Source organism: Apiospora kogelbergensis (assembly GCF_038363985.1).
Source record: "Apiospora kogelbergensis strain CBS 113332 chromosome Unknown utg000011l_segment0_segment0, whole genome shotgun sequence".
Taxonomy (NCBI): domain Eukaryota; kingdom Fungi; phylum Ascomycota; class Sordariomycetes; order Amphisphaeriales; family Apiosporaceae; genus Apiospora; species Apiospora kogelbergensis.
This window is the reverse complement of record NW_027117428.1, coordinates 347,992-362,310: the sequence shown is the minus strand read 5'-3', so window position 1 is coordinate 362,310 and position 14,319 is coordinate 347,992. Positions and strand designations below refer to the sequence as shown.

General features: G+C 52.2%; 3 protein-coding genes across 3 annotated transcripts; all 3 read right to left on the bottom strand.

Annotated features, from left to right (window-relative positions):
* Nucleotides 1-2,557: 2,557 nt before the first annotated feature.
* On the bottom strand, nt 2,558-3,244 carry PG998_014374 (uncharacterized protein; the record flags this gene model as incomplete). The annotated part of the gene is made up of 1 exon (XM_066881190.1): nt 2,558-3,244. The coding sequence occupies one exon, from the start codon at nt 3,242-3,244 to the stop codon at nt 2,558-2,560; it is 687 nt and encodes a 228-aa protein (XP_066723721.1).
* A 601-nt stretch (nt 3,245-3,845) lies between these two features.
* PG998_014373 (uncharacterized protein) lies at nt 3,846-4,637 on the bottom strand (the record flags this gene model as incomplete). Its single annotated transcript, XM_066881189.1, has 1 exon — nt 3,846-4,637. One exon carries the CDS (start codon nt 4,635-4,637, stop codon nt 3,846-3,848), a length of 792 nt encoding a protein of 263 aa, XP_066723720.1.
* Nucleotides 4,638-4,648: 11 nt separating this feature from the next.
* Nucleotides 4,649-5,161, bottom strand: PG998_014372 (uncharacterized protein; the record flags this gene model as incomplete). Its single annotated transcript, XM_066881188.1, has 1 exon — nt 4,649-5,161. One exon carries the CDS (start codon nt 5,159-5,161, stop codon nt 4,649-4,651), a length of 513 nt encoding a protein of 170 aa, XP_066723719.1.
* Nucleotides 5,162-14,319: the final 9,158 nt, after the last annotated feature.

The following is a 14,319-nucleotide window of genomic DNA, read 5'->3' as shown; positions in this document are numbered from 1 at the left end:
TCCCCTTCACCGCCTAGCCCGTTGCGCCAGGGCGATCATCAGTCGATGTGTTTCAACCCGATGACTCGGATGGCACGCTGCGTTAACCCGGCTCCTCGAGGCACATCGACAGTCAGGCATGTCACGAAAGTCTGCAGGGACATATCGAAAGTGAATAGAGGCTCAAGTATTGTTCGCTTAGTGTCACATCTATGCTTGACTCTTTTTTGGTCCCCGATCTCCTTTCGCACTTCTCGGCAAGTGGTCCAGTAGAGCTACTGCATTATCTTGCAACGACTTATGCCTAGAGCTCGTCAACCCTCTCTCCTCGTCCATCTTCTGTGAACATCTCGTTAGAGAAAAAGCAGTGCTACTAGAGATGTGGCAGCCGTACCTGTGTATTTTCAAGAAATGCGTCTAGTTGCTTCTTGTAGTCCCCCAAAGCGACATTCGTGTTAATCAGTTGTACAGTTTGGAACTAGACTACACGACTGGGGACCGACTCAGAGCGGTACATATCGTCTGATAGCTCGCCGATTGAAGATCAGACCACCGTCGGTAGGGCCACGTACAGCGGTTCAGTTCCAGAACCCATGTTGGCAGGGGAGGATCTCGGGCTCAGCTTCTCTTCAGCCGTTTTGACGAAAAGTCCTTGCGCGGTCTGGGGAGGTGCAGTTGGCCCTAATGGCGCAGGGTCGCGAATTGACTGTGCTTATGTTGCCCACTATTGCGCTAGTGCGCCATTGCTACTCTTCCGACCCTGCGCCCCTACAGCAGCAGGGACCAACAGTAGTCAGGACCGGAAACAGCCCGTGGGTGTATTCGAGCTGATGCAGCAGAAAGCAGTATTTTTTGTTACTGGATGATTCTGGCTCCATTCAAATCGGCGCACCACGTCGAAAAAGGTGCAATTGGAGACTGCGGTCGTGCGAACCAGAATCTGTTTCGGCCCCCACCATCAGTTAAGAATTGGAGGGCCCCGAAAGTGAGCATCAACCCCAAGTATGCTGCTGCTCATTTGGACCGGTTAGCAGCTCTGCATCCTGAGGTCGACATCTGCCCTACCGCAGCTTAACCAGTAGAAACCACCGACGCAAACGAATTGACGCGCGCATAAGAAAGCCATATGATGCATCCCTAATGCGAAGCTAATGCGATCTGACTGCATCCCAAGATTGCCCAGTTTGCCGTCCTGGCACCCGCAGCCCATCTTGGGCTATTGATTCGGGGTAGAGCAACGGAGTATGACCCGAAGACCATGTGCAAAGAAAACAACTTAGTGGAAACAACCCAAAACCCCGTTTTTGATTGTATTAGCAAAGGACCAACTGTTACCAGGACAACTACAAGCGGAATGAACTAATCGTGCATTGCAGAATGGCATATGGTGCGAGCTACGTAAGACAGTCTGTACCATGTATGGGACGCTTTGCAAATAAGTTCCGAAGAGCAGAAGCTAGCAAAGATTTTAGCAAGATGTAGCAGCAAGACATCAGATCTGAGACGACCTTAATCCCTGTCAGAGAGTGACCGCTAGGACCAATGGTTCTGTCGCTGCCCTGGTTCTGGATTCTGGGGTTGAACAAAGTGGGCTCTGACATCAACCATCCACCCGTCGCAGCCATGACGATGGCCCCAATCCACAACCAACAGCCACCACCCATTGAGACTTTCAATGGGCATGCCATTCTAGAAGTCCGTAGCCAGGTGGTATGGCCAATTCAGACTCGGGCCCAGACCGTCAGGCTGTTCCTAAGACACATTACGTAGCTTGCTGTTGATGGTCGATCCCTTCGGCAGTCCTTCCCGTTTACCTGCCTTGTTTCAAGGCTCTGCCTGATGTCACTGAGGCCGGCGAAGAGACAGATCCTGCAAGCTCAACGAACGACTGCTAGCCATTGGCGTTCTTGAGAGGCACGTGGCCTGGCCTAGAACGTAAGAGCGTCAGAGTAGCCATGAGTCTGTCAACTTGTTCGTGTGCATGTATATATCACTGCTCCTCCGCAGTCTGTAGAAACAATATCATAATCATCAACTTATACCACAACAATCTCACACTTGACTACTACTACGTTTTGAAGTAAATACTTCAAGAAATACTATTAATCACCTCAACCACTCAATTTTATATCTCTAATCCATCAATCCTTCATTATGGGTCTCGGTACTAAAATTAAAGAAGCCATTCACGGCGACAAGGACACTCAACAGTCCCCCACTTCCAGCCACACCACCACTGGCTCTCACCCCAACGACGCCGTCCCTCGCACACACAAAGACGGCGCTCTGCAGCACGACTCCACAATTCCTTCCGCCGGTGAGCCCCGGACAGAGAAGCTCCATGGCGAGAAGATGCATGGCAAGCACTCCCCGATTACACATACGGCAGCGGCAAGGACAGCTCCCTGACCGGGGCTGGCAGCCACGGCGTGGGCCACACCGGCCGCATGTCTCCCACCACTGGCACGAGCAACACTGCAGGCGTGAACCCCACAACCGGCGTGCCTCACTCTGGCATAACTGGCACCAGCCACACTACCGGTTCTCACCACAACAAGCTCCAAAATGATGCTCCCCCTTACTGGGGACCGGCCAGCACAACAACAACAACAACAACAACTCTGACAGCATGCTGGACACGGCTGGCACCGGCGACCACATGAGCGGTGCCCGTTCCGGCTCCATGGACAACAACTACACCAGCCTGTTGGATCCCCACAACAACACTAGCCGCACCACCTACGGACACGACAGCACCCATCCTAACCATGGTATGATGGGCGGCAACGACCACGTCACTGACTTCAGAGTTGCCGGAGATAACATCGGTTCTACCCACGGTGCCCCTGGCATGACCGGCTCTAACCATGGTCTGACTGGCAACAACCACGGTAACAGCCACGGTGCTGGTATGGCTGGCGCCGGCATGGCTGCCGGTGCTGCTGCTGGTGCCATGGCTGGATCCCACGGCAACAACCACGGGTCCCATGGCTCTCACGGCATGACTGGCTCTGATGGCATGACCAGCTCCAACCACGGCATGACCGGCTCCAACACCCATGGTGACAACACCATCCGCGCCGTCCCTCATCAAGATAACATGGGCGGCAACATGAGCTCCCACTCCGGCATTGGAGGCGGCAACACCAGCCCCAGCCACCACAATAACCCCCTGGGCGGCGGCAGCCACTCCTCGGGAGGCATGGGTGACGGCCACATGGGCCCCGGCCACGCCGCCGCCAAGGTCATGCACTGCTGCGACCATTGCGGCAACGACAACGACATCTCCAAGTATTTTTCCAAGGAGGCCGTTTACCGCATGTCTTAGAAAAAGAGTTTGAAGGGAAGAAGGATACCTACAACCAACGAACACATTAATGAGTCGATGAGACGAGTTATGATACCATTTCTGTAATTTATAGTCTGTAACATTACTACTGCGATAATGCAAATTAATGGCCAATTCAAAACACTTGCTGCGTCTGTGACGTAACATATCCAACTTCAAATAAATTACTTTCTTTCCTGAGCTGTTATCGCGAACTGACCATTGACCACAACAACATTGAAACACATCCGTATTTACGTTCGCTCATGCTGTCCAAAGTCTTTAACCTATGTTTGCCGCAATTGCGTACTCGTTTATTTTTGGCACACGGCAACCCCAAAGCATTCAACATTTACTCGCTTATCGTTTCGGCATTGGGGAGCTATGCCTGCTTAGTTGCCTTTTCACATTGGGTTGAACGACACTATGATCACGGAAAAACCAGTATATGAATTATAATTGGGTATCATTGTATCTTGCTGAAGTGTCAAAATGTAAACATGTCTCATAAATTCCAATTTGCGATTTCATATCATCGCTAAGCATATAGTTTGGGTCGTTGCGCCATATCCGGGACGTCGCGCGCCGCCCTCGCAGTATTATTCCTCGTCGGCATGGTATGCCCTTCCTCATTATGGCTTGCCGCATCGTAGTAGGAGCTCCCCGCCGTACCCAGGTCTTGACTGTTGTTGTGGCTCCTCCCCGAGCTCCTCCTCGATCGGTATTGCAGCTGCTCCTGCGGCAGAGGAGCCTCGGTGACGGTGAAGATGCTGTCGGCGGGGTCATTGTCGTTGGTGAAGCGCAGCTGGTTCCGCTGGTCGACCTCGATGCAGGCCCGCACAAAGAGGGCGAAGTGCGTGACGGTCGCCAGCACGAACATAGCCAGCAGCGTCTGCAGGCTGGGCACGTAGAAGCCCTTGCGGTACAGTCTCAGGTTGGAGGTGTAGTGGTAGTTGATGTTGCAGTGGCCGCGCAGCAGCATCTCGAAGGCGGTGACGCCGTCGGCCGCCGCGAACTCGGCCGCGACAGCGTTGCAGTCCCGGCGCGCGTCCAGCACGTCGCTGTAGACGGACGAGCTGAGGTAGACGGCCAGGGCGCAAGTCAGCCACAGCAGCAGGTGGCCGCCTACGTGGGCGCCCGGGTGCATGCCCCGGCGCACCACGAGCCCCGGCGATGTCGAGCGTCGCACGCAGTATGTGATGAACTCGGCGCTGTTGAATAGCAGGGCGGCGATGGTAATGGGCAGCGACCAGAGCCCGACGCCGTCGGCCAGCCCGCCATGGACGGCGAACAGGCATGAGAGAACGAGGATGACGATGGGCCAGGTCATAGAGAGCAGGATTAGGACTTGCTTGATGGTGTACCAGCGCTGGCTGAAGGGGGCAGGCGCCGCTGTTGGTGGGGTGGCGAGCGTGTGGTCGGTACCGCGATCGGTCGCTCGGGGTCGTTATTGTGGATGATAATGTGGCGGTTGCTGCTGTCGTCGACGAAGCTATTATAGTATGGCTCGTAGGGCTGTCGAGGGCTGTGAGATAAGTATTGGGTTGGTCGATCAATGGACGGAAGATCGGAATTTGGGGGCTGTTTTGGGCGATAGGCGGCGGCAGGTGGTGCAGGTGCAGGCGGTGGTGGTGTAGATAGTGGAGGCTCCGCTGTAGCTGCAGCAGGTGCACCTGTAAAAACGGCACCTACAGCACCTGTAGCGGTACCTGTAGCTGTAGAAGGCATAGAAGTAGAAGAAGAGGCATCGGTCTCGACTTTGATATCGCGGCCGAAATCTTCCACCTGCGAGAACTCCTTGACTTTTTTGCTGGCCCCACTTCCTGCCTTTGCCGAATGGGTATTTCGTGTCATGATTTGTTGTGTGAGGGATTGCCAGCCCATTACGGAGTGGTACTTTCGATATTACTGGGGATTGTTACTTGGTCGAGGGCCTGGCACAGGCAAAGCTGTGGTTGGTTTCTTCCTGGTAGGGTCGGTCGCTTTCTTTAGCCGGCGATGTGCAAATCGCACGGTCAGGCACGCAGTACAAGAGAACTGCATCTGGTTGGGAGGGCGGGAGAGGAAAAGGGCGGAGTGGAAGAGGACGCCAAAGGGGATTAAATGGACAACGGGCATCTGCTTTTCCTGGACCAACATACGAGTACGTTTGAGGAGAAATTGAACCCAAGAGAAGACGAGAACTTAAGGAAGAATTGGCAGTCCTTCGCCCTCAGTCATAGGCGTCCAAGCCAAGTAGCCAAGACCAGAGCCAAGCAATCGCTTGCTCACCAAAAGTCTCGGCTTTTCTCGCCCTCGCTGCAAACAGTTCTCCATCGACTCTGCACTCAAGACGCTGCCAAGAACGAGAAGGAATTAAAAGAGAAGAGAAAAATTGGAAAATCGAGACGGCTCTGCACCATAGTCCCTCCCGGAATCTCAGCGGCGGTGATTGCCGAGCAAGAAGTCCGACGGTCTGCAGAGTTGGAGGATTGGGGGTAGGTTATGCTGGCACGGCTGGCACGAGTTCTGACCCCATGGCTGGACTTCGCCGACAACTCGCATTCCACCGCTCCCAATGCGTATGGGCCCCTCGTAGCTGCCGAAGTGCTTCTGTGGCTCTTTGCGATCCCGTTCACGACAGGCAGCCGAAACGCATCTGATTGCTGTCCCAGGTTTTCAAATAGTAGTATGTGCTCATTGTACCCGAAAGCCTCAATGCAGCTCTTCTGGTTCGTACCTACAGTATCGTACATCGGTTCTTTGCATCTGTTTCTGATCATGCTACCTAAAGCGACTTTCTGCCCTGGTGGCCTCGTACCTCAAGGTACAGTTGTCAATCAGAGACCGATGTAGTACGGACGTGACTTAGACGCAGCTCAACTTACGAAGCAGCCTATTTCGTGAGCAGGAAGTACTTCTTCGTAGCCGGTTCTAGGCGTCTCACCAAGCTCTATATTCGGATCAAGGACAGTATGCTGTGTATCTTTTCTAATGTACGGCCTAGACTGGTTAAGCTGCGGTAGGGCAGATCTCGAATGGAACCAGAATCATCCAGTAACAAGCAGTACTGTCTTTTTGCTGCATGAGTTCGAAGAGGAGTTGTTTTCAGTCCTGAGTTTTGTTGGCCTGGTTGTGATGAACGCCAGACAGACAGCTTGTGATGCAGCCCATGCTCTGGTGCGCAGGACAGAGCCTGATGTTTCCTCCGCTCCGCTTGTACCGTTCCGATAGAGGTCGGTCCCCTCGGACCTGAATCATCGAGCAGTGTATTCTCCTATGGCCGCATCCGTTGAGAGCTCGAAGATCCTCGTGCGCTAGTTCAGGTCCTGGCTTCATGGTTGCCTGCAGATGTTGGAGTGCAGCGTCGGAAGAGTAGTAATGACGCACTAGCGCAACCAGCAGGCCAGGTTTAGAACCCATTATTATTAGCGTAGAGCTGGTTCGCGACCCCGCGTTATTTAAGACCAACTGCCCTCTTTCTGCTGAGAGCTTGAAGTTCACATGGGCCGTTTCCCCAGCTGAGACCGGTTGGTCCCTACTGAGTAATTATGGCATACTAGGCGCGACTGGCGGGCTAAGTCTTCTAGACGTACCGTCATTAGCGTCGAGCATCCCGCGTCACTAGTGTCAACCCCCAATCTCCAATCTGCGCAAGAATTTATTCTTGTCAAATCGCGCTAACTAGAAGCTAACTAGAAGCCGAGCCAAAAATGGTTCTGGAACCAGATCAGGAAGTGCCCGGGATAGGTTATCTTCACCAAAGTCGAGCTCATTATGTCATCAGCATTTCATGCCCCGCAAGGACACTCAGTGACTCAGTGCCAAAGACAAGGCTTTCAAGAGCGGCTTGTCGCTGCAGAACAAAACACGGGAGCTCGGTTGGTACGACCTCTTCACTCATCGGACCTCAATCTCCGCTTGCCATCCACTTACATCAAGAATGCGACCTTGAGGAAAACAATTAGGAAATATGGTAATCAGCCAATGTTATTTGCGTGTTTGTTGCATTCCGGATTTCGGGAGTTTTCCCCGCCTCGGCGTTAAGTTCGGGCAGATTTACAGCACTTAACAAATAGACTACCGCGTGAGACCTACACAGCAATTAACCCCTGCCAGCCCCAAGGACGAGGTGCAGGAAATTGCATCCAGGGGTGGTCAATCAAGTCACAACTCTGGCTTCGCCAGCATGGACGCCGACAAGCAGGTTCGTAGCCATTATCTCGGAAATCAGACGAAAAAGAATTAAGGTTAGTTGTCAAACTGACAGAATCCTCAGCACGATATCACGTTACAGGGAGGGAAGGCCTCCAGCGGGTCTTTTGAGCCCGGCTCCGAAAAGGCCCAAGAGGCCGGCCGCAAAGGCGGATCCCACACCACCACCGAGTAGTTTAAACTCGACCAACACTGGTGTGGTTTCTGTACTGGGGCAAACCTATGTATTATAGATCTTATTTTCCTTTGCATTCGAATTGAGACATATCATACATTTTGCCATCAACATATTTCTGTATTTCAAGTCCAGAGATAGTGCTTATCATCCTTCGTGGTATTAATGGCGATTTCAGGACGCCGGAAGACGCAGTGCAGCGGATACTGAAGTGCATCAAATTTCAGGGCACTGTGCCAGCTTTCCATGGCAGGCCCTTGTGCGAGGCTTCTTCTCCAACGCCCCTCCGGTGGATCCAATGCGGGTATCTCTCCAGCACACCATACTTTCAAGGTCGAACTACAACAAGAGATCGAGACGGCGCTTCGATTCATAGCTACATTTGACGCGTTAACAAACTTAACCATGCGAGATCGCCGACCGTTCGCTTATAAGACCAAACACCCTTCAAGCCGTATCAAATGGCGGTTGTAGCTTGAGTACCGCCTGATAAGCTTGTGCCACCTGACGAGTTCTTCAATGCTCTTTTGGTGGGGACGCAGCAACTTCTTTGGCGGGGTAGTCCCGCGTTCCCCAGGCCAAAGGAGATAGGATACCTGCAGATAGCTGCCTCTGACTCTTCTGCCTTGTGGGACTGTTGAGAATGACGGTGCCGCCGTCATCGTAAGGCATGTCGTAGACGGCCACATGGTCGGCGCCTGCCGTTCCAGTAGACGCTATTGCGGTATACTCGGGGTCGGTTTCGCACTCAGCACGACAGAGCCATCCACATCGACGCTGGCCGGCTATCCCTCGAAATGGATGGGTGACCAGATGATTCGATGTTGTCTAAAAGCCATCCTATTTGCAATGCATTATTCTTCTTCTAGGGCCTTTCTAATGCTCAGTACCCTTTCTTCGTACCTCGTATTCATGAGCTCTAACTGTACCGATGTTGAGACTGCTTCATCCAGCCTCACTCGTTGGTTTTCATAGTCCTTTCTCATATTCACAAGTTCATTCTCAACCTTCTCACCAGCATGTCGCTCGGCTTGGAGCGACTCATTGCAGCCCCGCAACTCTGACCCTAGCTGATCGATCTCTCCTGCCAAGCTGTTGATTCGTGATGTGAAAGTACCATCACTCGGGATCTTCTATGACATATCAGCCGGTTATGTTCTGCTCCAAACATAAGGATAACCCGTTCTCTTACTCTAATACTACGGACTTCCTCACCACTGGGATGTGGTGAAATCAGAGCTTTGAACGTACGCCCGGCATCTTTACATCTTCTTCTGTAGGCTCCCACTGAATGGTCGCTTAGATGCTTCGCAAAGAGGGGCTCGGAAGCTCCATAGTGTAAAGTTCAAAGAAATGACGCCTGACTGCAATTATGTCTCTCAGACGCATGCCGGACTTCTGTCGTGACCGCAACCTCGTGGCGGTCCGGGTTAGGCTCCTGCTCTATACCGACCAAAAAGCACATACCCACTATCGCCACATAGGCACCAACGGCAACAGTTGGAATGCACCGGTCGGGTAGCGGGCACGTTGTTCAAGTACGACAGACCCCACAGTTCACGGTCTCGGAGTTGGGGGTCCTCTCCGAGCTCAGCCATCCCAGTATTGCACAACTCCTCGGGGCCTCCGTCATGGCCCACACCAAGGCGCAGAAAGACAAGGTTCGCAAGAGCGGCTTGTCGCTGCAGAACAAGACATTGTCTTCAGCGCGCTTGCGTACTGGAACCCGACGCACGAGCGGATGGAGACGGCGATGCACGTCCCACGCGGGCAGCGGGTGCCGAACCTGCATAGGATTGTCACCATCTCCCAGTTACCGTTGCGTTGAGTGTATCCAACTCCATTACTGACGCCCGCAGGTTCGCCAATCAGTCGCCTACCATGCGAGGCCGAGCCACGGTCGAGCGACACGATCGCGCCGCCATGCCGAAGCCGTCGATTTCGGGGCCCAATCGGCCGCCAGCGACGACGCGCATGGCGGTGTCGATGTAGATAGTGCCGCGGATGCCGAGTATGAAACCGACCCGATCATATTCCAGCGGCTCCTATTGGCGCGGCGGAGCCTCTATCTGTCTACGCCATCATCCGCGACGAAGACGGCGGGACAGTCATTCCCCACAGCCCCAGGAAGCAGGTGGGTGCGAGGCAGCTGCCTTCACCGCAAAGGCCGCAATGTAAGCATGATTCTCGTCTATTAACTACATAGTCGACTGATCGTTAACGCTCATCATACAGCAGGCACTCCAGGTTCCCAACCAACGGTGGAGCGGCAGCCCGCCCGTACCGAGCCTAGCTCCACGACGAACACTGCACCAACCGCCGCGACGAATGCAGGAGCCCAGCCAGCACCCACAAGACACCCCGACCACGGCGCGATGGATGGGTCGCTGCAGAGAGCTGTACGCTGGAACAGCCGGGTGGCGGTTAGAAGATCATAGTTGAATGTGTCCTATCGATGGGTGTTCCGATACTCTTTCTTGCCCTCTACATGGTGGACAGCCGGCTCTGAGGGATCTGTCTGGTTCATCCGTGAAGATTGTTAGTGTATATCCATCGTACGCGTGTGACGCATTATTGCAGATAAATGGAACAACGCGGGATAACGTCATGAGGTACCACAGGGAAACCCCTTTTACGTATATCACCCAGCCTCCCCCTACCCCAGTGGCTTATATGCGTTTTTGAAAAGACCTAGTTCTTGGGATTCCTTCTCTGTTAGTGGCCGGTGCGGGCACTTACACCCGCTCTCGAGAGCCGTACACTTCTTCATCTGCTATCCACATCATCCCGTCCTGGCATGCGTATCACCATGACCATGTGCCGTATTCAACCGCAGCTTCCTTGCGAGGTAGGGGAAGCAGGGGCTCTTCAAGAGTGGCGAGCGGTGATGGTTCCATCTCCCAACAGCCTATGTCTTCGGGGTCGTCCATCCGGTACCGGGAAACGGGCGAACCTCCATGTACCTATAGGTGCGGTTTGATGGGATGTCGGAGTAAGTAGGTACCCATTAATTCCCGGGCGGTCTATACGTTGCTCTCTCTTTTCAACTCCCGTTTCCCTACTCGAATCCGCCTCTGCCAATCCCTATCCTTATATCAACAGATATATCCAACTCCAGAACCATGCTTTCCGACGAAGTCATCGTTGCGCTTGCTCTTGGTATACCATCACTCTTGGTGGTTAGCATGGAGCTCTACCTTACCTTTCTCAATTACTTCCGCCCCCGAGAACCGCTCCCAACCGTCGGATGTGCTGCACCTGCATACTCCTGAGAGCCTTAGGGGTATTCATGATACAATCTTTATACTTCAAGAGCCAAGTATCAAGATGGTCCAATACACTTTTATTCTTCAATTTGTGAAAGAAACCGCAGTTTTGAACGTATATTGGCCATTATGCTCGTTAATGTAATGGGATGAACCCCTGTCAATAAGACTCAGGGATACGGCCACTTCGCACGACCCACTGATCGACAGCGCGGTCCCCCATCGAACCTACTGGAAGCCACAGGCAAGGAAAGGAAGGATAAGAGGCATGCGTATATAGATTGGTAAATATTCACGAGACAGTCGAGGAATCCTTCTCTCCTCAGAGAAGTCATCTTGTACATAGAGATAATAGACGGTAGTGTGTAGCACTCAGTCTGGCTTATATTAATGAATTGGTTGATTTACAGCTAAAGGCAGTGGCCCCTTGTATCATGGCCCGGAGCGGCTGTGCAACTAGATTGGTACCACCACGTAACGTAGTCGCGTGCCCTATAAAGCCCATTATTGACCCAGCTTACATGACTTTTATATTAAGATCTGATCTCGCTGTAAATTGACAAGAATATAGAGAATATTTCCCTAACGACTCTAGTGATATGGTTTCTTCCTCGCCGAGTCCCAATAACCACATTCGATAGGAGAAGGGAGTGCCAGCTACTGGGTCCCAGGCGCAGATTTGGGTATGGCAAACTCCACATAGGGCGTGTTAACAAAACGGAACCACTCTTGTTCGTGGTCTTGGTGCTCTACATTAAGATGGAAGCACACCGAAGCCCATTCCTTCTCCGTAAAAGGATATTCATCACCATCAACATCAACTGCATTTATCTGAAACTGATAACCACAGTACCCGCAAGTCTTGGCTGAAGAGATTATGCTTTGCATATTGGGCTCGAAGCATAGATGTAGGAGTCGCAGTGGTGTCCTGTTATCAATCACAAAGTTAGTCTTGTACTCTCAGAGTGGTATCAACAAATGCATCTTCCACAGTGATGTAATTACCTACCAGAGCTTGCCTTCGGCCGCAACAGTCCACAAGAATTTGGTGTACGCCCAAATGAACTGGCGACAGGTAGTTATTTCCACTTCCAAGGAGACATAATGGAATACAGAATTAGAATGATGGTAGAAAGTCTTCCAGTACGAGGGGCTATGGGGCCTTTTAAACCAGATTTCGCCACCCCTCTGGGTGAATCACCCCAAGCCAGGCAGCCTGGGTCTCGGTAGCTGACGATACTGCTTCATCGCCTTAGGGTGGTTCGGCCTTTATCTACAGCATTGCAGATGAGTTCAGATACGTCATGAAGAAGTCGGCACCCTACCGCGTCCGTGGGCCGAGACAATAACGGCCACAGACACAATAGGTCAAACTTCAATACAGGCAGTAAATCTTCGTTTTAAATAGTGGCTGAGGTGTGTGTATGCCACATCACTCTTCCGTAAAGTAGGTGGGTTTGAATCACATTGTATAACAAAAATGACGGCTCTGTAATGTGTGAAACCCCATGAACGAGGCAAAGGCTGAAAACAGCATCGCCACCCACGCCGTATTAACTTCTAATCCCAAACCGGAAGTGCACGCCACCCATCCTAGATGACTTTGATGACGAGATTCGGCCACTCGTGCCTCCCCCGTCTCTCCCGACACTCAACTCATCCAGATAAGGGCCAGTTTTCCACCGGGGTTCTTCGTTTCGCCGTTCCAGCCGCATCGTCGTTTGCTGGCCGCTTCGCCGTCTCGGGGTTGGTTGGCTCGCCGTATTGTGCCAAGACTGACACATTTCCCATAGCCACATCGCACACGGCAGTCTCTGTCATGCATACCGGTGTCGATAGGTTGGATATATAATTACCCCCTTGTTATGAAATACAATATATTTTATCACTGAAACCCTTTGTCTAATGGTAAAACACATAAAACCGGCATTGCACATGAATTATCCTATCCGGCTGGCCGGGGTTGTATAGGGACAAACCGTCTGTGCCTATACAAGAGACCTGAAACAGACGATTAATGAGAGGAGCCTGATGAGATATTCTAAGGGACTTACTTATATCCTGCTTACTTCCAGGTAGATATTGGCGGCCTTGATCCTGGGCGGTCTTTGCCTCTGAATTGTGTTTGCACACACAACCATTGACCTGGCTACGGCTCCCATGTATCTTAGGACAGCCAGGCCAGGAGCATGGATATTGTAGCGGTCCAATCCTCTGCACGTTCTGAGTATGGATGCTTTTCAGATGTACAATCATCAGGGCTTCGGTCTCTGTGGACTTCAAACAGCCTGGCCAGAGGCATGTTGTCCCAACGTGAGAACGATTGGTATGTAACATGAGAGCGCTCGGCGAAGTGTACCGGCGACCACATTTTGGGCAGTCAGAGGATCTCGCATCCAGCGCTTCTTCTATGAGCGGATGCAAGCGGCCTGCTGAGTGACTCGGTGGTTGCGGGACGTCTCCAGTGCTGATCCCGGGGTTATTCAGACTCTGGGTTGTCCCATACAGAGGCGAGGGCTCGGTGGAGGAGGCCAAGCAGGTATCATCAAGGATATAGCCAAGACTCGTTTTCGAATGCATTTGTGGTACCAGCTCCGCTCTCGGGCGTGCTAGGGTCAATGGTTCCTGTTGAACTGACATCCTTTGCAGAACTGTCGCAGCAGTATGCGCCAGAAGAGACCTTCGTGCAAGCCATGGATGGTTATCAACCATAGCATCCACATTATTCACCTGATCTCGAAAATGAGAGCTGGACCTCTCGTTTAGCGATATAGCGGGATCCATCTGGGTATTGTCAGTAAAACAGGTCGCTCCAATGTCTCTTACGATAATGTGCACCAAGCTCGGGGGTTCTTGATCGATTGATATCGAGCTCGCCATGGTGGCCGACGGTAGTCTAGGAAGCAGCGACTGCTGACTGCGAAATGAAGAGTCATTTGCACTTTCATGAAACGCCCCTGGGCTTTCCGGGCTAGCAATCAAAAGTTCTGTATCCGCCGGCGCTTTGGTGCAATTTCTGGAGCACACTGTTTCGTTCTGACCTACAATCGATATTTGATCGATTACTGTTGACGATTAGAATCAGTTTGATTATGGTATGCTGTACGGGCAGGCCATACCATTGGTGCTGTAGTTGTCACTACTCGTAGGATAATGATTTCTACCACGCGGTAGAGAAGGCGAAGCTCTCAGAGGAGTTGCCATGAGGCGCCCAGCAGGTTTTCAACTGACTCGTTGTACGATATTGGCAAAGACGAAGACGGGCTAAACGAATGCGGTGACCCAGGAGGACCTGCAACCCCACCGAGCTTGTGTTTGTTAGATTCAGTTGTTTACCGAGAGGAGGCAACAAATGAAAAAATGGATAATTTGCAATG